The 23,573-nt window shown below is 40.6% G+C and overlaps 3 protein-coding genes across 4 annotated transcripts in view; all 3 read right to left on the bottom strand.

Annotated features, from left to right (window-relative positions):
• Positions 1-14: 14 nt before the first annotated feature.
• Positions 15-7,245, bottom strand: LOC119502513 (cytochrome P450 2K1-like). Of its 2 annotated transcripts, XM_037793558.1 has the most exons (10): positions 6,903-7,243; positions 5,997-6,159; positions 5,769-5,918; positions 5,526-5,686; positions 4,850-5,029; positions 4,612-4,753; positions 4,305-4,489; positions 4,082-4,223; positions 3,790-3,995; positions 15-80 (listed from the first exon to the last, which is right to left on the bottom strand). In XM_037793558.1, the coding sequence occupies exons 1-9, from the start codon at positions 7,098-7,100 to the stop codon at positions 3,808-3,810; spliced, it is 1,509 nt and encodes a 502-aa protein (XP_037649486.1). In that variant the 5' UTR covers positions 7,101-7,243; the 3' UTR covers positions 15-80; positions 3,790-3,807. The 2 variants fall into 2 exon arrangements, with proteins under 2 accessions (XP_037649486.1, XP_037649485.1); XM_037793557.1 differs by having other exon boundaries at positions 5,769-6,159; positions 6,903-7,245.
• An 806-nt stretch (positions 7,246-8,051) lies between these two features.
• Positions 8,052-12,965, bottom strand: LOC119502516 (cytochrome P450 2K1-like). The gene is made up of 9 exons (XM_037793565.1): positions 12,647-12,965; positions 12,368-12,530; positions 11,618-11,767; positions 11,168-11,328; positions 10,608-10,787; positions 10,388-10,529; positions 9,395-9,579; positions 9,171-9,312; positions 8,052-9,077 (listed from the first exon to the last, which is right to left on the bottom strand). The coding sequence occupies exons 1-9, from the start codon at positions 12,845-12,847 to the stop codon at positions 8,890-8,892; spliced, it is 1,512 nt and encodes a 503-aa protein (XP_037649493.1). The 5' UTR covers positions 12,848-12,965; the 3' UTR covers positions 8,052-8,889.
• An 883-nt stretch (positions 12,966-13,848) lies between these two features.
• Positions 13,849-23,573, bottom strand: part of abca3b (ATP-binding cassette, sub-family A (ABC1), member 3b) — a 40,794-nt gene continuing 31,069 nt past the window's right edge. Inside the window, exons 23-31 of the mRNA XM_037793549.1 lie at positions 22,866-23,024; positions 21,701-21,873; positions 19,622-19,756; positions 19,291-19,485; positions 19,011-19,198; positions 18,756-18,926; positions 17,811-18,007; positions 17,502-17,575; positions 13,849-16,181 (exon numbers count right to left, since the gene is read on the bottom strand). Of these exons, the coding sequence (XP_037649477.1) occupies positions 16,050-16,181; positions 17,502-17,575; positions 17,811-18,007; positions 18,756-18,926; positions 19,011-19,198; positions 19,291-19,485; positions 19,622-19,756; positions 21,701-21,873; positions 22,866-23,024 (1,424 nt within the window). The 3' untranslated portion in view covers positions 13,849-16,049. The remainder of the gene's footprint in view (positions 16,182-17,501; positions 17,576-17,810; positions 18,008-18,755; positions 18,927-19,010; positions 19,199-19,290; positions 19,486-19,621; positions 19,757-21,700; positions 21,874-22,865; positions 23,025-23,573) is intronic.

Raw genomic sequence — 23,573 nt, forward strand, 5'->3', positions numbered from 1 at the left:
AGTTTTCTCTCAGAACACTTGAATTACAATATGCTGAAAGGTTATTATGGAAATTTTTCTTCAATGATGCAAAAAACATTCTGCCTACTGAAGCTTTAACTGAAATATGGTGCAAGTTGTCGCTGGGAGGTCTTACTTCTGTGCTATTTGCAAATAAAGATTTGTTGAAACAGAGCAGTTTATACTGACGCATGAAAGAAATATACGATGAATGGGCTCCCTCCTGAGTGTGCTGGGAGTGGTTTAAAGGGGAAAACAGGGAGGTACCTGTGTAATGGTGTGTTTTGGTATTCCAGCTAACTTTAACTCCCCCCTACACTGTGTGTGAAATGGTATCGTCTCAAAAAGGGGATATTCTATCTGCCAATGATGAGAGGGGGGTACGGATTTCTAGTACTCTTACAATTTTATTTAATATTGAATGATTATGCTAAGACGTCTAAAGCCTGAGGATTGAGACTACTGACTGTGAGCTGGCAGTTGAGAAAATCAAGAGTGCAGTCACTCAGACCGCTATTCTGGCCCACCCAGACTTTGAGAAACCATTTCTCCTTTTTGTCGATGCTTCAATGGATGGGTTGGGGGCGGTCCTTAGTCAAGTACCTAGAAGGGGAAAAGAAACCCAGACGTGTAGCCTTTGCAAATAAGACCCTGTCAAAGTCACAGTCTCGCTACCCGGCTCATAGATTAGAGTTCTTTGCTCTCAAGTGGGCTGTATGCAAAAAATGTGTGCATTGGTTAAAGGGGAACCGGTTCACAGTCCTAACTGATAATAACCCCCTTAACATATATCATGACCAAGCCTAAGTTAGACGCCTGTGAACAACGATGGGTGTCAAAGATTGCACCCTTTGACTTTGACTTGAAGTACATACCTGGAACATAAAACATACCTGCTGACCTTCTGAGTCGACGCCTATTTGCCAAAGTGTTGGAGGCTAGTGAAGCCCTAGAGAATGGAGCACAGTGTGTAACCCCAGAGTGTATACAAGAGGCATTTCAGTCAATGTCCAGACCAATGACAGTAGCCTGTCACAAAATCGAGATGGAGGCCAGATTGGAATGTCCAGAGAGGGAGTTAAGGCACTCTTCGAATCCTGTTCGGGGTGGGAAAGTTGCCGGCCAGTACTCAATGTCGAGTTTGCCCAGTGTTCTGGCAGTCTGTTGCAAGGAGGTGTGCCTGCTCTCCCTGCCTTCTCTGCAGAAGAAATCAAAAGGAGTCGGAATGAAGACTGTGCTATAGCTCGTGTGAGATTCTTTGTTGAGAGGAGGAGGAGACCCTCGCGTAGGGAGAGAGATCATTAGACTGCCCAAGTTTTGAGGATACTGAAACATTGGGAAAAACTTGAGATGACGAACGACATTCTCTACTGCAGGTCCAAGGACAAAGCTGGCAAGAAAAGGTATCAGCTGGTGCTGCCTGCTTCACTCAAGGCTGTCGCTCTCAAAGGAACCCATGACGATGCAGGTCATCAAGGCCAAAGCAGGACGTTTCATCTGGTGCGCCAAAGGTTCTTTTGGTCAGGAATGGACGGAGAAGTTAAGAAGTATTTCTCTCACTGCAAACGTTGTGTGGTTAGCAAGATGCTTGAGCCTGAGGCTAGAGCACCATTAGATTCAATCAAGACAAGTGCACCACTCGAGCTGGTTTGCATAGATTTTTGGTCAGCTGAAGGGAAGAATGGAGAGAATGACAACGTACTTGTTGTAACAGACCACTTCACCAAGTTGGCCCTTGCGTTCACTTGTCCGAACCAGACAGCCAAGGTGGTGGCGCAGAAGTTGTGGAATCAGTTCTTCTGTACCTACCGCTTTCCACTCCGTATCCACTCCGACAAGGGAGCTAATTTTGAGAGCCAATTGATTGCAGAACTGTTACAAGTGTCGGGAATCAAAAAGTCCCGTACCACCCCTTATCACCCTATGGGTAATGGGCAGACAGAAAGGTTCAACCGTACACTTGGTAACATGATCCGCTCCCTTCCAGCAAGAGCAAAAGAAAGATGGCCACAGATTATACAGACGCTTACATTCTCATACAACTGCACCACACATGAGACAACAGGATTTGCACTGTTCTATTTAATGTTTGGAAGGGTGCCTAGGTTGCCTGTGGACATCATGTTTGGCAGCACGCTGAGGGATGAGGATGTGGTGGCTCATGACACCTATATTGACTCTTTCCAGAGGGACTTGAGAGAAGCTGTGAAGATCGCCCAGAGCAACACGACAGTAGCACAGAGGAAGCAAGCAAGAGAGTATGATAAGACGGTCAAGGGCATCCCTCTAGAAATTGGTGATCATGTTCTGTTGGCGAACAGGAAAAACAGAGGAAAGGGTAAATTGGCTGATCTGTGGGACTCAGTGGTGTATGTCATTACATGGAAAGATTCATCTGTGCACATCTACAGAGTTGAAGATCCTACCACTAGGAGAAGTAAAGTCGTTCATCGGAATTTCATTTTGCCTGCCGGTGGTGGAACAAGAGGGGGTGTCTACAATCTTCTCCACAGTCTCAGGGGCGGTGGCTGATGAAGTGGAAACTTTGGATAATGAACCTTTATTTGGCACAGAAGGGGAGCTAGGAAAAGTGGGACGGCTGCCTGGAGACTGAATGGCCAATGTCCTGAATTGTTAAGTATCGGTGTGACCCCACAAACTGTTGAAGAACACCCTGCAGGGGCTACTGTTGCAGCTAGGCTTGATGAGGAAGAGCACCGGACTGCACCAATTCAAAAGGAGGATATGGCCTCTTCAAACGAGGGTCATTGCAGTATTATGAGTGAGAGGGATGTCTCAGGGAACGACGGAAGTGAGTCTGAAGGTGATACAGAGGATGGTATGAGTAAGCAGGAGACATTGCATGAGCTTGGGAGCAGTAGGAGCTGACTATTCCAGTCTGTGTTTGGAACTGAAAGAGACAGGTATGTTGACGGAGAATTAGGTTTCTAAATGACGATACCGGGACTATTCTGAAAGAATGATAGAAGACAGTTGTAATGTATAAAGTGGAAGTCTGTACTGCAAGGTGTTTTAAAGTTATTGCAAAGTTAGCATCGCATTGTTCCCTACTGTGTTGTTTTGAAGTGCCGCCGCTTGCTTAAGAGTCGCGCCTCGCGACCCGTGGCATTATGGGAAATGTAGTTTTCTTCTGGGATTTGCATAAAACTAATGTTATGTGTGTTGTTACTTTTCTAATGTTATGTGTGTACATGCGTGGAGTCACTGTGTTTACCCTGTAATTGAATTGACATGTGAGGCAGAGCATATTTAGTTTATTTAGCATTTATTTTACATTGTTATTTTATGTTTCTCTCACAGTAGTCTGAGGAGAAGTTGTGAACTGATGCAGACCCCGTCACATGTTGTATCATTACAGCACTACAGTAAAGAAAGACCCCAAAGAAAGCCGTGGTGTCGTGGTGATTTTGTAGTGTGTCCCAAATACGCTACACCTGCAGCGGGCAAGCCTCCTGCTATGGCTCTGGGGAGCGGCGGCCAAGACAGTAATACATGTACCTGTTGAGATAACAATGTTGATATCTGCATGATTTCTTTTCCCCTTTTGTCAATCCTCCCTCTTATTTTTTTCCCCTTTGGTCTCATGGTTTTCTCGTCTTACCTTTTATGTAACACTTGTCACATTAAAATATATACATATATACATAGTATAGTGTTAAAAAAAAACTGTTCCTGTTTGCCCTCCTACATCATGGGTGACTGAGTGACCACAAGTGGCATGGAGGCAGTCCCTGCTCCTGCTGGAACCCCGCATAAAAACCCCAAAACAGGTTCCAGCTCTCTTCCTCATTGGCGACTGACAACACACAGCTCATGATGTGACGGGGTGAGGGTGAAGCCCACAATGGGTGCCAGATCCAGTTCATCCTCTGTGACTCCAGGTGGAGGAGAGAAACGAAAGCGCTGGAGGAGGGAGGTGAAGAAGAGGAAGAGTTCCATTCGGGCCAGACTCTCTCCGAGACACACCCTGCGACCTGCAAGAACGACAGCGAGTTATAAATGGATCACGTCTTTACATCTGTAATCAATAAAACACAAAATCCTGACGAAATTGTTTTACCTGCAGAAAAGGCCATGAAGGCGTCTCTCCTGATGAATTTACCGTCCTTATCCAGGAAGTGGGAAGGGTTGAAAGTGTGTGGGCTCTCCCATTCGCTCTCACCATGCAGGACAGAGGTAAGAAGAGGAAACACAGTAGTCCCCTGTAGGCAGAAGAAGAAGAGAGAGGGGTGTAATTGTTTGAAATCTTGGAACCAAAGAACTGTTTTATGTGGGCAACTGACCTCTTTGATGAAGTAGCCCTGGAAGGTGACGTCTTGGCTGGTTTTGTGAGGAATGGCCATGGGGACAATGTTGGCCAGTCTCTGTGCCTCGTGGATGACAGCATCAGTGTACGGCAGGTTTTTACGGTCATCTACTCGGACCTGACGGCTTCCAACCACCCTGCTCAGCTCCTCATAGACCTGGTCTGGACTCACATAAAATTTAGATTAATTCGGATGAATATATGAGTCCACTTTAATCCCATTTTTATGCAAACACTGTAAACTGAATTTCACTAGAGACGAGTTTGTGGGTATGTTTTTGTACCTTGAAAATGAGGGTACTTGGCAATGAAAAGTAAACACCACCGAAGTGTATTTCCTGTAGTATCGGTCCCAGCTGCAAACAGATTCATCACACTGTAGACCAGGTTTTCATCATGATAGTATGAATTCTCGATTTCAGACTCCTGGAATAACATGCAGAAAACAGGGTTTTATACACAATGAGTTATTGATCAGTATGATCAGCCCAGGAGTGGATTCATTGGAGTTAGACAGCTCACCTCCAGATTTAGTTTACGGGTCAGGAATGCATCAACAAAGCATCTGCACATATCAGGGTTCAGAGTCTCCTTCAGGTCAGCTATTATACTTCTTATTTGCTCCTTGTTGTCCTCCACATTCTTCATCAAATGCTTATAGTTTTTAAGAAAAGGGCCCAGCCAAGGAAACATGTCGTATATCTGTAATGGAACACACAAGACAATTTAATGTTGTAGGATTTAATGTAACAATTGTGACAGCCAGGAGATCTTAAGCCCCAGCTGGTTTCATTCAATCAGTTTGATTTTACATCCGGTTGTTACTCATTTAAATCAGAAGCATATTTGTAGATGCTTTATTTTATTTTAAAAGCAATTATGCAAAAAGGTACTAATTGAAAGTAGGTATAATTTAATGTAGGCCTAATAAAATTGACGCAGTGTTCAGTTGGTACCCTTCCAACCTCACTCACACAGCCGTTACTGCTGATAACATCGTCCCGAGCGGCATCGTCACAGAAGCGTTAGCGCTTTAAGAGAATTCCTATAACTTCCTAATAATGTTTTACTAAACATTTTATGCGACTACAACAGCAATATAATTAATCTAAAGCCAAACAAGTCTGTAATATGCACAGCAATGTAGAATTTCCTTGTAATTATCGGATGTCACTCAATCTGAAATCAGTCTGTGTACCAGGATGGATGCTGTTCCAGTCAGACGGATGGACTCGTGGTCTCTTTCCACCATAGCTTGGAATACAGGGTCTTTGTATTCAAACCTCTTTCCAAACATGATAGCTGATATAATATTTGAAGCTGCATAATTAATTGTCTGGGCGTTGTCGAAGGCTTTACCTGAGAGAAAAAGAGTTGGATAGTAAGTGTGACTTTATTCAAGGGATTAATGTATGCAGTGTTTTAGAGGAGATATTCTTACCTTCGTGTTGCTCAAATTCTTCAATCAGGTAGCGACATTCTTCGATGATTCTCCCCTCACTAATCCTTTTGCCCATCCCAAAATCTCTCAATGTAGATAGAGCAAAACGCCTCATTTCTTTCCACGAGTCACCATTGGAAAATAGTATGCCTGGAAACAAAAACGGTTGGTTTGCCAAGACAAGGATAAAAACGGGCCAGTAAAACAAACAAACAATCATTTCTTTACCATTTTCTTTGTTGAAGTCATAGAATATGGGAGTGACCTCTCGGTCTCCAAACTCCTCAGCATGGTTGACCAGAGCCTGTCTGACTGTACTGTATCCTGCCAGGACCACCACCTTCTTCGGTCCAAAGTAGACTGTGAACACTGGTCCATATTTTTTGGACAGCTAAAAAGATGGATATGAATATGAATAATACGTAAGATATTACATAGGACTGTGTATATCCAAAAAAAATATCACTGAAAGATGAATAAAACAATGAGGGGTTTTTTTCTCGTAGATTTGTGACTTTAATCTCAGTGAATTTCTATTTTATAATCTCAGAGAATATTCAATTTTTTTTCCCCATAAATTTGTGCTTTGTTTCTCGTAAATTTACTATTTAAATCTCTGAGAATATCCAAGTTTTTTTCATGCAAATTTATGTTTTTTTTCTCATAAATTTGTGACTTTAATCTCAGTGAATTTCTATGACTTTATAATCTCAGAGAGTAAATTTACGATTTAAATCTCAGAGAATATTCAAGGTTTTTTCTTGTAAATTCGAGAATTTTTTCCCGGAAATTTACCATAATTATGTCAGAGAATATCCTGGGTTTTTTCTCGTAAATTTGCAACTTTAATCTCAGGGAATATCCAAGTTTTTTCTCGTAAATTTACCAATTTAATCTCAGAGAATGTCTTTTTTTTTTTTTTATATGTATGATTTTCGGGCAACCCCATGACCTGTCCCCTACTCGGTTTCCCCACATCTCTCTCCACTATCACTATTAAATAAAGGCAGAAATTGCCCAAAAGATTATCTTAAAAAAACAATGACCAATACTGAAAACATATGCAGAAACATATAACTTTCTGGTCTTCTATCAAAGAACCACATTGTTTAAGACAACCAACGCATTACTCACATCAACAAGAGAGCTGTCGAGTCTCTTGAGATCCACCTGAAGCAGGTTACCAAGCAGGGGAAGAGGTTTAGGTCCTGGAGGCTCCCTCTTCCTGTCTTGGGAGCTGACCCCGGAGTAAAACAGGTGGAAGACCAGCAGACCCACAATGGCCATCAACAGAGAGACTGAAGTGGAGGATTGAAAAAGATCTTCCAACATGATCCTACTGTCACTAGGACCTGGTTCCTTTAAGGACACCTCTTCGCTGAACAGCGGTTCTCAAAGTTAAATGCCTGGTTGCTGCAATCAGGACTTCTAGTTCAGCTTGTTTGTAATTTCTTCAGAGAAGCATGAAGCCACCTCTCAGGGTGGGGCTGTAAGAGCTCCCACCTCCTTTTATAAAGGCTGCACCAATCACAGCACGAATCACACGAGGTCACCACTCACATTGTGAGCAGGCCAGCCAATCATATGTAAAAGCTTTGAACCTGAAACCCTGTTTAACTGCTTTGCCCTCAGGAGACAAACATAAAGCTGCACATTCATCAATACATAAAAGGAAGACAAAGTTAAGATCTGGTACCAGCAAGTGGGCATTTTGTGCAGTCTAACTTACTCTTACTTGCAGTCTTAAGATTTGTCACAAACCAGTTTTCACACTGAACTCAATCTCACAAGTTTCAAGTTCCAAATCCACCTTTTAGGCGGAGAGCCGTCTTCAGATTTCACTTCCCTCTCAACAGCAGAACAAAAACAGTAATTAAATCTCCACCAGAGAAACTGGCTTAGCAGCTTCTGTCCATCAGCCCAAACTATTTAAATGGCATATTGTAGCCCCACAGTCACGGGCAAGTACTGACACATATTTTAGCCACCTAAAAGAAATGCTCGCCTAGAAAAAAAAATCAATAGAGCTCAAACAGAGTGTTTCAGGCAGAGGGTGAAAAGAGATGTTACAGCACAGACAGTATAAAAAATATTTTAATTTTAACAATAATATATATTTGTTATTGGTTACATTGGTAAGCATTATTCAGAAGTAATCAAGAACTAAGTAAAGGACCATTACAAGGATTAAAAGATACCCATGAACAATTAATTACATATTAGTTCATTAACAACATAATATCTAACAGTCGTTTATCAATTAAGTAATCATTAGCTACTGTATAAAATTTGATTAGGAGTTACTTAAGAACTGCCCTTTAACTTATTGTTCACTAGCAGTTAGTTCCTCATTATGTTCCTCATTCATTCCTCATTTGTTCCTCATTTGTTCCTCATTATGTTCCTCATTCATTCCTCATTTGTTCCTCATTCATTCCTCATTTGTTCCTCATTTGTTCCTAATTTGTTCCTCATTTGTTCCTCATTATGTTCCTCATTCATTCCTCATTTGTTCCTCATTCATTCCTCATTTGTTCCTCATTTGTTCCTCATTTTGTTCCTCATTTGTTCCTCATTCGTTCCTCATTTGTTCCTCATTTTGTTCCTCATTCATTCCTTATTATGTTCCTCATTTGTTCCTCATTTTGTTCCTCATTTGTTCCTCATTATGTTCCTCATTTATTCCTCATTTGTTCCTCATTATGTTCCTCATTTGTTCCCTGGTAACTGCTCTAAATGTTGTAAAGTGTTACTGCAGATGTCCCATCCTCAAGAATCAGGAGATCGTTTATTTCATTCACTTATCTGATATGGTATTGGAGAAAGATGAATGTTGTCACACACAGCTGGAGACACTGACTAGCCTAAATGTTTATGATTTATACTCATTAGTTGCATCAATTTGTAGGAATTTGGGTGTAAATGCACTTTTTTAGAATGAAACAGCTACATTAACCTTTATATTCTTGCTTCTAGGTCACTATTGATTATTTTCACAAATGGATGTACTTTGCTCGCTGCTCAGTATGTTATTCTCCGTGTGCGAGGATGACAAGTAAAACAATATTCATGCCATTGGCACATGCAGGTATAGTACAAGGCCATGCTCCAGCTCTCTTCTTCATTGGCGACTGACGGCACACAGCTCATGAGGTGACGGGTTGAGGGTGAAGCCCACAGCTGGAGTCAGATCCAGTTCATCCTCTGTGACTCCAGGTGGAGGAGAGAAACGAAAGCGCTGGAGGAGGGAGGTGAAGAAGAGGAAGAGCTCCATCTTAGCCAGACTTTCTCCTGGACACGCCCTGCGACCTGCAAGAAAGAAGAGATTTGCAAAGAGTTAAACTGCTGTGTAAAATGTATCTGTAATCCCGAAACAAGAAAAACTCAACAATGTTTTTATACCTGCAGAAAAGGGCATGAAGGCGTCTCTCTTGAAAAAATGACCGTCCTTATCCAGGAAGTGGGAAGGGTTGAAAGTGTGTGGGCTCTCCCATTCGCTCTCGTCATGCAGGACAGAAGTAAGAAGAGGAAACACGGTCGTCCCCTGTAGGCAGAAGAAGAGATGAAGTCTCAGAATGAAAGCACATTTTCACCCCCGCAAAAAATAACAGATGTGAGCAGCTGACCTCTTTGATGAAGTATCCCTGGAAGGTGACGTCTCGGCTGGTTTTGTGAGGAATGGCCATGGGGACAATGTTGGCCAGTCTCTGTGTCTCGTGGATGACAGCATCAATGTACGGCAGGTTTTTACGGTCATCAACCCGGACTTGACGGCTTCCAACCGCCCTGCTCAGCTCCTCCTGGACCTGGTCTGGACTCAGACACATTAATAAATAAATATTCTTTGTCTGCATTCATTTTAACAAGACTAGTCTACAGCCATGCTAGATGCTCTGTGAAGCAGCGGTGTCTAGATGGTTACCCACAAGCGAAAACTCTCGCAAGACTCCTTTCCCGATGACCTATCCTAACCTTAACCATCAATGCCTCACCTTAACCATCCAAGGTCAATGGCTCACCTTAAAAATCAATGCCTCAGCTTAACCATCAATGCCTCAGCTTAACCATCAATGCCTCAGCTTAACCATCAATGCCTCACCTTAACCATCAATGCCTCACCTTAACCATCCAAGGTCAATGGCTCACCTTAAAAATCAATGCTTCAGCTTAACCATCAATGCCTCAGCTTAACCATCAATGCCTCAGCTTAACCATCAATGCCTCAGCTTAACCATCAATGCCTCACCTTAACTAACAATGCCTCACCTTAACCATCAATGCCTCACCTTAACTAACAATGCCTCACCTTAACCATCAATGCTTCACCTTAACCATCAATGCTTCACCTTAACCATCAATGCTTCACCTTAACCATCAATGCTTCACCTTAGCCATCTCACAAGAGTTTCGCAATTTGTGGGCTACCTTTTAGAGACAACCCTTTGAAGCTGTACTTTGAGCTAAGCAGGTGTAATGTTTACTTCCATCTTAGTTTAACATGCTAACAGTTGTCAATCAGCACATAATAGTAGCAACAAAAAAAGAAGGTAAAAGTTAAAAAAGGGCATCCACAAGTGAAAACATCAATGCACACCGACTAGCCTCATCTCTCTCTTTACCTTGTATAAGCGGATATTTAGCCATAAGCAGCAAACCCCATCTCAGTGTCGTCGCTGTGGTATCAGTACCAGCAGAAAACAGGTTGGTCACTGTAATTATCAAGTTCTTCTCATTGTAATGAGTGTCCATCACACGAGAGTCCTAAGAGAAAGAACGTACACATATCATAAAATACACTGTTCTTTTTATTAGATGAAAACTGTAAAAATGTTGTCTTACCTCTTCTTTCTGCTTCCGAATCAGAAAACAGTCCACGAGCCCCCTGCAGATCTGAGGATTCAGTGTCTCTTTCAGATGGTTGATTAAATCTTTGACATCACTGGCATTCATTGCAAAGTTTTTTAAAATCAGCTGCCGGCTTTTTATCCAACTGACCAGCCTGGGGAACATGTTGTAAAGCTGTGACGTAACAGTGAAAACAACAAAGATTGAAGTACACCAAACAACAACCCAAGGAGTCAGATTTCATAGATTTATACAAATGTTCATAGTCTAACACAGCAGAAATTATGTGCCCAATTTAAAAGAGTATATGTATTCAAATACGTAAATTCAGCATTCAGACCCACTTTTGATCAGTTATTTGCCACATTTAAATAATCACCCTGCAGTTTCCATCCATTTTCAGTCTGACAACACTTTCTTGTATTCTTTTGTCATTTAAAATTCGCCCCAAATGATACTACAAAATTGGTCCCACAGTTTCCTAAATCATGCATTTGTCAGTTACCATTGCTTGTGTAACTGCAGCAATTTAAAAAGCAAATTATGAAGCCCACCTGGATTGGTGCAGAGCCGGCCACGCGTATGTTCTCGTTGGCTCTTCTCACCATGTTTGTGAATCGGGGGTCATCGTATTCAAACCTGCTGCCATACACGATAGAGCAGATGATGTTGGATGTTGCCCAGTTTACCTGGCACCCTGTATCAAATGGTTTCCCTGTAAAATAGCAAATAATTTAAGTATTAAGACTTCAGTACAAAATGAGAAGTGCAGTCTTGTAGTGTTAAAGCAAACATCACCATGACTGGCTACAAAAACTCTGTAAAATATGGGTGATGATTTGAACACAGCTGATCATTTTCTGAGGTCAATGATGTACTTGATATAAATAAACCTTGTGGAGGAAATGTCACTCAGCATTACGATGACACCTTGACGTCAACTGTAATATTTGACCTCAGAACACCTCGTCATGTATTATCACTTACATATTTTAACTCCATACCTTCGTGCTCGTCAAACATTCGGATCAAATGGTGGCATTCCTCCAAGATTTTATCCTCAGCGACTCTTTTTCCCATCCCAAAGTCTCTCAGGGTGGTGAGGGCAAAACGTCTCATCTCTTTCCATGTTTCTCCATTTGCGAACAGGATTCCTTATTAAAAATCAGAAATACTTTATTGATCTCCAGGGGGAAATTGGGGCGTTACAGTTGCTCTTGTATAAATGTAAAGAAATGTAAGAAAATATAAGTCATTTCTGTACATAATGGTACAATACAAACACAATATATGCAAATAAATATAAGTGAGTACTAAAATTAAGAATAAGAAAATGAGAATATAAGAAATATGAACAAATATTTGCATTAAAATGTGCAATATATAACAAATAAGTGAATACAAAATGTGGAGAAGTGGGATTAAAAGATGTGTGTTAAATATAAAAGCCAGAATGGTATAAATAAGAAATGAAAAAGAATATTTGTTGTTTAAATATATTTGTATTATTAATATATAACATGACATACGAGTTGAATTTAATCTGTACTAGTATAGTGTGTGACTATATGATAAGATACAATACTTATCAGTGATTGACCTAAATAAAACAAAGAAGTAATGAAGACATTGAACATTAAAACAGAAAAATAAAAACAGTGTATTATCAAACAGATAACAAATACAATATTATGTATGGTTTTGCTTTTGCTATAACTCATACTATTTGGTTTTGTGCAAAAAGGTAAACACACCGTGACCTTGATTCACATCATAAAAAATAGGGGGGATGTCTCTATCTCCAAACTCTTCTGCGTAGCTGACCAGAGCCTCTTTGACTGCCTTGTATCCAGCCAGGACCACCACTTTATTGGTTCCAAAGTACACCGTAAACACAGACCCATGTCTCTTTGAAAGCTGCAAAAATAAAAAATGTTGAGTCAGAGAAAGCTTAAGGACATTTGTTATTGCAAAGGACCTTCGTACAAATGTTACAAAATGGATTTGTTTTGGGATAAAAGGGCTTGACTCACCTCACAGAGGGTTTTGTAGGGTCTCTTGAGATCAAGATGCAGCAGGTTGCCAAGCAGAGGAAGAGGCCTCGGCCCTGGAGGCCCCTTCCCAGAATCCTGGGAGGCGAAACTACTGGAAACAAGATAAAGGACGAGTAGGAGAGCAACAACCCCCAACAAAGTGGTGGGATTAGAAAAAACAAAATCCTCCAAAAGAGACATTTGTCCTGCCGTTGACGGTACTCCTTCGACTTGCAGTTAAAACACAGCTGAACTTTGTTAGAGCGTAACGAGCTCACCCGGAATTCCCTTTAGGCTGAGAGATCAGGCTACTAATCATCTTCCCTGTTGACTCAAAGGTGAGCGAGACGTCTCAAAGGAGAAAGCAGAAGGGCTTGTTTGGAAAGAGTCTACATTTTCACAGGTAGACCTTGTTTATGGAACAACAGGATGGATGCGTCATTAGCGTCTCTGGTTTCAGGAACATTTAATTGTAGGGTAAGAATTCAGGTGAGCTGTATTGTAGGTTAGAAATTCCTGACAGAGGTCAGCGTTTAGAGTTCTCCTCACTGTCTTTTAGGCGTCTTCAGGGTCCTAAATGTCTGGAGCAGTAGTTTCCAACCTTTTTGGCTTGTTAAAGGGATAGTTTGTGTGTTTTGAAGTGGGGTTATATCAGGTACTTATACATAGTAGGTGTGACGGTCGGCACGCCCACGGCATCAAGAAACAGACAGGAGCACCGGCACCGGAGCAAAGCAATACTTTACCTACCAAAACCTTCACCTCTCGATAGACGATGGTCCGCCTTCTGGCGGACCACCATGGGATCTTATTTCGGAAAAAATACGAACGGTAGTCAACAGAGAGAGATAAATATTTTTTTGATCCCGTTTGAATTGCACCACGAAACACACATATGATGTTTGTCAATTTAAAACATAATTTTTCAAGTTAAGAAAGTCTCAGTTTTGTCGTAGTTTCATTTAGCTTTGAGTGAAACCGCTCAGTGAACTACATCTCTCGTCTCGCACAACATACGTCACGTCGTTGACTACCATTCATATTTTTTTCCAAAATAAGGTCCCATGGGGTCCACGGGAAGGGGCGGGACTTCGTCTCTCTATTGTGATGCTTTGAAAGGGTGGAAAAATATTTTTTTAGCCATGCAAGTAGAATCAAGACAGGTGTGATGTGTCACTTGCTGGAAAAACGAGACCAGGCACTGGTGTTTGCTACCATTTGCATAGAGCATTATTTAATTTAAAAAGAATAGCGATACATATACAGTTGACAAGGTCAGTTTCTTGGTACAGTACAGTACACACTTACAATGATGTAAATTCCCTTTTTTTTTTAAATATCATATTTCAGCATAACTCAATCCTTCAATATCAGCAGCGCGAACCTTTCCATTCCTCCTCAAACTACGTATCTAACATCGCATTTGATTCAAGTCGTACATGTAAATGAGACAAATAAATTGTGCAAATACACAAACAAATGTAACAAAAGTCAAAATTAAATGTCTTTCTGGAATGTCAGTCTCTTACTTTTTCTTCTCCCACATCTGGTGACGTGGAGACAGCGTTGGAAATCATATGAAGCTGTTAGTAAAGTCGATTACTGTGAGTGCTTTTTGCTTTCGCGTAAGACAGTAAAATACATTCATCTCACTTCTGTGAGTGATTTTTTTCCAGAGTAGGAATGTCATTTGTACACTCGAGTTAACATGATTCATCCCGGATTATAAAGATCGATCTTTAACGTGGATGAAAAGCAGGAAACTGAGAATTTCCCATCGATGTGCGGGAATTTGTTTTTGAAACTTATTCCCAATATTCCTACAGAACACGTACATCTTTTTGAAAGTACAAACAAGGCTTTGAGACAGTGTTATATCGGGCACGCTCTGAAATGAGGTTCATGGTAGCACATCCAAATGACAGAGGAACAAACATTGCGCTGTTCATTCTTCCTCAGAACAAGGCATCTATTTGTACGCAGAGGAAGTTTTTTAACCATCTATACACCATTGTTGGGCCTTTTTATTGCATTTCCTGGCGTTCCCTGAAGGAGCAGCTCTACACTAAAGATGACACAGCAGTAAAGTTCGTCCACTGCGCAAAAAACAATCTCTTGATTTTAATATTTAACTTGACTATTAGCACTGTTTCTGTGTGGTCTGGAGGAAATCAGGAATCATGTGTTGCCTCTGTACCTCTCACACACACATACAGACACACACAGGTGTACCGTGTGAAATGCATAGCAAGAAAAACAAAGTACAAAAAGGTCATTGCAGTCTTGCTGTTTTTAGTATTTGAAGTCCTCCTGTTTTTCTGCAACATTTGAAAATAATCTCCTGCGTCACGCGATGATTTCTCTCTAAAAAAGCTTCCATGTAAACTGTGATGGCTGGATATCCACATGGTGACACACACACTGTTGCTGTAACTTGTTTGGCAGGAAAACCGAAAACATTGGTTCACAAGGACCCTGGACAATGGAGGCGTATTATTAAATGTACTCAGCCTGAACTAAATGTTCTCTTCGGATTAATCCTCAATAAGGATCGCTAGCAGCTCTCCGTTCTTCCAGTATATCATGCAGTCTGCAAATCGTATCGTATACATGCGTTCATTAATGTGCCTTTAAAATGAGTAAATGTTCTGCTCTGGCCCTTGAATGAGTAAGTGGTTTTAGTACCATGAACACGTCACATTATTTACATCTGGCAACGACATTAAGAGGCTTTTAAGGATAACCAGGCATTTTGTCCGTACAGGGCGATATAAAGAAACAAGAACCCTCATTAGTTAGATAAGGCGCAAAGGTGTGCAACGATTTCATACACGTATCAAATGGAGTGGTTCATTCTCTTGTGATGATCACAGAAGAAAAGCACAAATCCTCTCGGGAACATAATCAATAAAAATCATAAATAACAAAAAGAAAAAGACACACGCAGAGAAGTGCACATGAATAAACCCGGTCACACAGACAGTTCAGAGTAGTGGTAGTATCTAATGAGGGATGTCATTGTCTTTGACCTCACTAGTGCAGTACTCAAGAGTTCATTACTTGGTATAATCATCATACCCCACACGTCATAATCCCAACACCTCCTCGTCTCACACAACAACAGCAAAAGCAACGGCATGAGTGACCCAACAAAGACACACCGACGTGATACAGTAGTAGAAAGGCTGAAGTTGATGCGACTGGCCCAGTGTGTGTGTGTGTGTGTGTGTGTGTGTGTTGTTTGGTGGTCATGGTAAAAACGGAGCTGGAGATAAAACCGGCTCCAGCCTGCGTACACACCTGCGGTGTAACCGAGGCAAGTCCGTGTACACAGGTCCTTCACACACACACACACACGCCACTGTAGAGAATGGACAATGGATGGACGGATTCCTCGCTCCACTTACTTCCTCCCGCTCTCTGTGCAGTGTTGGAACTGGGCAAAGCTGAGGAACACCTGCTCCAGTGATATCTGGCTCACGCAGTAGTCTTCGATCTGGTATTTCTCTTTGGCTGCCTCCAAAGTGCCGAACACCTGGGCGGGAGTGGAGAATAGGGAGGGAGGAAAACATTGGAAAGGTGTGATATGAATACATCTCTGGTGTTATCCAAGGCTGTGTGCCAAGATCACAATTTAAAGCTGCAGTTTGCTTCTTTTGCACATTGAAAATACAAATAAATACACTTTATTTACTCTGACCTCAGGATATGTGAATGAAATCGGGTTCTGTGTGTACCCACGAGTCTCCCCTTTACAGACATGCCCACTTTATGATAATCACATGCAGTTTGGGGCAAGTCATAGTCAAGTCAGCACACTGACACACTGACAGCTGTTATTGCCTGTTGGGCTTCAGTTTGCCATGTTATGATTTGAGCATATTTTTCATGCTAAATGCAGTACCTGTGAGGGTTTCTGGACAATATTTGTCATTGTTTTATGTTGTTAATTGATTTCCATAAATAAATATATACATACATTTGCATAAAGCAGCATATTTGCCCACTCCCATGTTGATAAGAGTATTAAATACTTGACAAATCTCCCTTTGAGGTACATTTTGAACAGGTAAAAAATGTGCCATGGACAATCATGTGATTAATCGCAATTAAATAATTAAATCGATCGACAGCCCTATTTACAAAGTGTGTGCACGAAGATGATCCACTGCAGTACCGGAGGAAACTCTGACAGTATCGGAGATTTTGGGTTATTTACTTTTTGAGACATCCTTTATTGATTTGTTTGAGAAGAAGATTTACTGGTGGGGGAAAAAATGTAACTGAACTGAATAAACAGAATTTCTATCTTTTGTTTTTTATTGCTGAATCCCTGAAAAGTGGTGTTTTTTTTGTTGAACTCTGAACTCTTTATTTTTGATGAATTTTATTGGGACTTGCATTTGATTATCTTACACTTAATTCCCCAGATCCACTTTGTTTGAACCGATCTAACAGCATCTAATCAAGTTGCAGGAAAAAAACACGAAGAACTGACATGATGTTACTGAGCATCAGTAACTCTGTTGTTAAAATGGCATTACATTTGGTGAAGAGCACTTTATGGCTTTTTTAGGACTCAAAGTTAAGAGTTGGGACTTGACTGCAAAGACTTGAGACTTACTTGTGACTTGCAAAACAATGACTTGTTCCCACCTCTGCTCTACACTACCATACCGTTACTGTGAATGTGTCCTATTTCTGCTAATCACATGTTAAACTTCTGTAGTTGAAGCTTTATAATAACAGCTCAGGTATTTATGTTGTATTATTATGTACCATTCTGTGCACTAGAGGGAGCCCTAGCACAGCGCACGTGCAGAGAGAGTACTGTATTTCTGTATAAATCAGTTACCTGGGCCCAGGTTAGTGTTTTGTCAGTCAAATGATAGTGCACCATTCCCTGGTGCTCGTCCTTTAGTTGACTTCCTGTGGTGGGAGGAAATTCACGGTGTTAGATTTGTTTTGTTTAATTCAACAGAAAAAACACACTCACGTGTTTAATGTAAAGTACAACAAGGAAGAAGAGAAGACAAGGTGCTCTGCCCATTCAAATGTAGAATGATAACTGTAAATGCATTTTGTTCTGTTGTTAATACAGTTATGGTCTTTACATCTTACATCTATTATAGTTCTAGTAATTGTGAAACTGTACGCCTCTGACCTGGGAAGGTACTTTCGATGAAGTCTTTAAAAAGCTGCAGGTCACTGTCCTCCAGCTCGGCCTCTATGTGGACTTTCGCCAGCAGCGTGTAGCCGCTGCCGAACTTGCTCTTCAGGTGTTGGGGACTCCCGAGGCACTTGAACTGACCGTTGACCATCACTGCCAGCCGGGTACACAGGGCCTCACACTCCTCCATACTGGAGAGGGAACATATCAGGGTAAGAATACCTATTGAGCATGTAGCGCATAGTATGCGATTTTGGACGCAGCCTATGTTTTTTTTCGGAATGAGGGCAAAAACTGGAATATTTTGTGCAAGTAAACATCGTCACTAATGCATTAATGTGTAAATAGCATTTTACAGACATAGGTGGAAGTAGTGAGAATTTTTTATTACTTTATATACTGCTGGAGTGTTTTTACATCGGGGTATTGGTACTTTATTTAAGTAAAGGATCTGACGACTTCTTCTACTACTGAATATTTCCTTCTGAAATGTAGTAAAGTAGTTCCTTTAAAGGAAATTAAAGACATATCTTTTAAAGCCGGCTTTTAATTTGGAGCAATGTTATAGCCTTAGTTTTTTAAGTTTTAATCATTGATTTTTACATTATTTTTTATTACTACTATTACTATTTTATCCCTGGTATTAATTTATTTATAACATTTTATTGTTTTATTTATTTATTTATTTTCAGTCTTGCAAAATTGGATCTACAGTTGTGTATTTTTGTTTTTATTTTTTGTCTGTGTTGTTTTAATCTTGCTATGCGAAACACTTTGGGCTGCATGTTTGTAAGAAATGTTCTATATAAATAAAGATGAGTTAAGTTAAAACAACAGAAAATTAAAATACTCAAGTAAAGTTCCAATACTTCAAAATTATACTTAAGTACATGAGTACATGTACCACTGCTGATAACCAACACTAACTATAAAGCTCACCTATGAGAAGTGATGATTATGGCCTTTCCAGACTCCCGTGTGCGTGTGACGGCGTCCCACAGCAGCCTCCTGGCCACGGGGTCCATCCCGGTCGAAGGCTCATCCAGGAAGATGACCGGAGGCCCACCGATCAGAGCCATGCCTGCACTCAGCTTCCGCTTGTTACCGCCACTGCATATAATGATGGTGATATATTATTACTCAACAAAATAGAGCATTATTCAGGCTAGTATGTGAATGGAACGGTCGACCTACCTATAGCTGCGGATCAGTTTATCAGCATGAGGCTCCAGCAGCAGCGACCTCAGGACATTCTCCACGCAGCCAGACACATACCTCTCTGGTATTCCTCTGAGTCTGGCGTACATACTCAGAGTCTCTCTTCCTGTCATGTGGTCCAACACGGCGTCAAACTGCGGGCAGTAACCAATGCGCTGCTGCACCTGCAATCCAGAGATAAATGTTCTTGTCATTTTGAAAGCATCGATTCATCTCTGAATTATTAGAAATCACCTCTCCTACCTCCGTCTATTACCTTTTTAACGTCCCTCAAGATGCTGTATCCGTCAATGTAGGCGTCCCCGGAGGTAACTGTCTCATCACATGTCAGCATCTTAAAGGTTGTGGTTTTGCCTGCTCCGTTGAAGCCCAGGAGGCCGAAACACTCCCCTTTCCCTACAGCTAAAGACAGCCTGTCCACAGCCAGGAGATTCTCCCCGCAGCTGTACACCTGTGGAGGAGAGATAACAGTAAGTCTGTGCCACCTTGTCATATCTCACAAAGACACACACACACATCTCTGGAGTCACACAACACTGAGGCAGACTGTCTCGTTCAGACTAGGAAAAGACTCCACTGCTACGCACCTTGCTGAGTTCCTGCAATATGAGTGGGCTGCCAACCATAGACTCGACTATCGGCTGGCACTCCAGGACCCTCTTCCTCTCTTCAGCCACATCCCGGTCCTCTGGAAGCAGCGCTGCATCCTCTATTAGAGGTAACTAAAACACACATACGTATGATAGAAAATATCAACCACAAAATATAAGACACTGTGTCCCCGTGTCACTATAAAAAGGGACTTCAGGTGATAAGGTCTTTTAATACTTAACAAAGGACTATAATACATAAATATGTAGTAGTTTACTATAGGGGTGGGCAATATATCCATGTATATACTCAATGTATTGCGGTCTGTTCTTCGTGGGGTGTAGTGGCAATATCGCTACCATCGAGTACAAATATTAGGATGATTGTTACGCTATTTTTTTAATCCCGAAGCAGGGAAAGAGTCTGAGAGAGCAAAAGAAGTGAGCCGCTAAAGCGAGTTTATACGTGTTGAGGTCGGAAACGGTGATGAAGATGCCAGCCTCCACTTCAAAAAAGACGGTCAAACGAGCCCCCACATTGTTTTGTGGTACTTATACAGTATATATACTAGGCATTACGGAAAGAGCTGACTTCAAAATAAAAGCGACTTCCTGTGAATGTGATCTGCAATTTCACATTCATTCAATAAGTCAGCCAGTCAGTCAATAATGAATAAATAAATAAAACTAAATAAATGACAAAAATTAATAAATATTAAATAATAAACAAATGAGTGATAATTAAAAATACCACCTGCAAACTTTATTTCAGAGAAAAATTTAATTTCAATTGTGTGAATAATTAGTCAAACTTGATAAGAATACATTTCCAAAGACCAATCTGACTTCAAAATGACAGTACACCACCTCAGATTAGTTTGCTAGAATGATCACGCTGGTATGATCATACCTATCAAAGGGTTGAATCCCTTATTTTAATGTTATTTTAGAGAAAGTATGAAAATATGGAGATATTTATCGCGGCATAACCTAAAAATATCAAGATATTATTTATAAGCCATATCGCCCAGCCCTAGTTTACTACTGTAGTAGTATGTCAATAGGTGTAGACCGAAATAAAATATATATCTTATACTTCATGGACAAGATTAGGCAAGCTTAGTTAAACCACGTAGCAGAGGGAGTCTGTGGAAACTGTAATCTTCGACCTATAACTCTGTTCATAAACGGCATTTAGGGCCGCAACGAACTATTGCCAATTATTTTCTGAATTCATTGTAACAATGAAAAAGCCAAAGACGACATGTTAAAATTGCTTGTTTTGTCCTACCAACTAAAACCCATTCAATTTATTATCACGTAAGTCACAGAAAATCAAGAAATTCTCCCAACTGAGAAGCGGAAACAAGCATATGTTTGTCCTTTTTGCTTGAAAACGCCGTTAAATTAATTATTTGATTAGCAAAATAACTGCAAATTAATTATCTGTTGATTAAGTAATCGAATAATTAGTCATTTCAGTTTTAAATGGTTTTCAAATGCACTGTTTCACCTAAAGTGTTTTCTTAAATCAGTTGGAGGCGTTTCAGAGGTGGTTATAGATCTTAGACGTGTGAAGTAACACCTCGTTGACTCTGAGACTCGTTATAGGTTTCATTATGTAAGGAGCGATGGGAAGGAGTTCATAACGATGAACATATTTATCAAAATTATATTAATTTAATTCAAGACTGTTACCCTTGATATAATAAATCAGTTGGCGGGGACATCTGCACTTAGAGGGCAGATAATTTGGCTTCTTTGGAGTTATGTTATTAGTCTCATGTTCAAGTGCTCATTGCCTGCAAAGTGCCTCTTTAATGAGGGACAAATGGTGCCAACTGCCATTCAACCTAATATGAACCAAATTAGCAGTGATTTCGTTTAAAGTTAAAGTGTTTACAGCATGTTGTCTGTTCTCTGTACAATCAAATTCACAAAACACTACTCTCATTGTCTTTAGAGACTTCTCTTTTTTCATTCCTGACAAAATTGGAAAGTTTCCATTCTCCCCCCCACACAAACACAGAAAAAGACAAACACTCATCTTGTTCGCCGCTCCCACAATTCATCTACCTGTTTACGTCTTCTGCCCAGGGTGGAGAGGAGTCGCCGGAGAGTGTGGACACACTGCAGCTCGATGACAAACAGCAGAATGATGAAAACAACGCCCTGCAAGGAGAAGGCCACGAGGAAGCGTCCCACGCCAGGCTCCGACATCGAGAAGTAGTTTGTCTGGTATGTGATGTCTAGGGACCAGAGAAGCACTGAGTTATGTCAAGTAAATTAAGAGCTTAAATATGCAGAGTTTACACAATAAATCTGATCATTTCATTAATGTTTATTTTGGTGATTAATTGCAAGGGAAATTAGATTTTAAATCTAGGGTTGGTAATCTTCTTGAAAAAAACATTTTTGTGTTATATAAGTTGAAATTCTCTTTACATCCAAACACCAATAAATCAAATATATCATAATATTATTTTTGGGGGAGTGGCTTTGGAGGGAGGCCCTGAAGGGGCAGGCTGTCAGTGTTGCCGGCTTTTTATCTAAATTTAGGGACTTTTGGAGCGAGTGCTGCTACTTTCATTGGAAAAGAGTTGGCAACACTGGGCTGAAATCCAGCGTACTCTTACTAGTTTCTCAACATTACCGACCCTAGCTTTAAAAAATATTCGATATTACAAAAAGCTATGTGAAAACTGGATTATAAAATTACAATTTACACCTTAAACAATCTGTAACTAAATGGACTTTGGTGCATTATGCATCTCATTTGACTCCCCATTTTCCTCTTTATATTTATTAAGCTGTCCTTGTCACAAGACAACTTTGTTTACTGTAAACTGCTCTAAACTTGTAGCAAAAAACACAGTTTTTGAATGTGTGTAGACATAAAATTAAAAGTAAAAATGAAGTTTTAAAATCGATCTGCTCCATTTCTGGTTGAACTGGGTGTTCTTTGGTGAAAGCAATTATCCTTATTTATAGAGTACATCATAACTCATATAATCATTGTCATTATAAAAATGAACCACCACCTTCATCCCAATAAAAGTGTGTAATACTGCCACCCACATTATGACTAATCACTATAATTACATCTTCTATATCATAAAGCCATCACATATTAAATGGTGAATTCAGGTAGTCAAGTTTTAAAACTAAAAGCATAGACTGTACCACCTCTACGGAAAAAGCAATGACCTCTTCATTCTCCGAGGCAGCAGTTATTACTTACTTAAGTACTTGCACACTTCCACGCTGATTGGACTGGAGGTGCAAAACGAGATGAATTCGTAGTTCTGGTAGAACTGGCTGAAGGACATGCCCAGGCAGTAGTTTGGGAAGATCAGGAACACCTTATCCAGTAAGCGCGACAGGTGCTGCAGGTTCAACTCTGGAGAAGGAATTCATAAAGAGTTCAACAACAGGAATCATATAGAATCATTTTTTCTTGTCTTTTTAATTTTTTGTATACGTTTCCCCCCCCCCGTTTTGCTCCTGATGTTGTTGTAAATATTCGTAGTCAGTGGCAGTTCACACTGCTAACTCCCACGTTGACCACTTGTCTCCTCACTATCATTTCAAAAGCTCACTCCTCTCCACACAGGCATCTCAATCAAACAGAGTTGCAAGAACATGATCCTGCATTAGCTCCACACCACAAATACTGCATATTGTATTCAATGAGGGACACAGGCGGGCAAGTGCTTTTCCCCTTTGTGTCATCCACACACTGCAGTCAAGATGTATTCAGCCAAACACTTTTCAAATCCTTAAAACTAGCACATGACATATTGCCCCGAGCATAAGACAATGTGTTTTATTGACTTTAAAAGTCTACACTTGCTGGAAGCCGTACATGCCAACCTTGAAACGTCAAAAATAGGGAGGATTTTGAAACCAACGCAGTGGGTCTGGGGGTTCTCCCCCAGAAAAATCAGTT

This window comes from Sebastes umbrosus, chromosome 14 (genome assembly GCF_015220745.1).
Source record: "Sebastes umbrosus isolate fSebUmb1 chromosome 14, fSebUmb1.pri, whole genome shotgun sequence".
NCBI lineage: Eukaryota > Metazoa > Chordata > Actinopteri > Perciformes > Sebastidae > Sebastes > Sebastes umbrosus.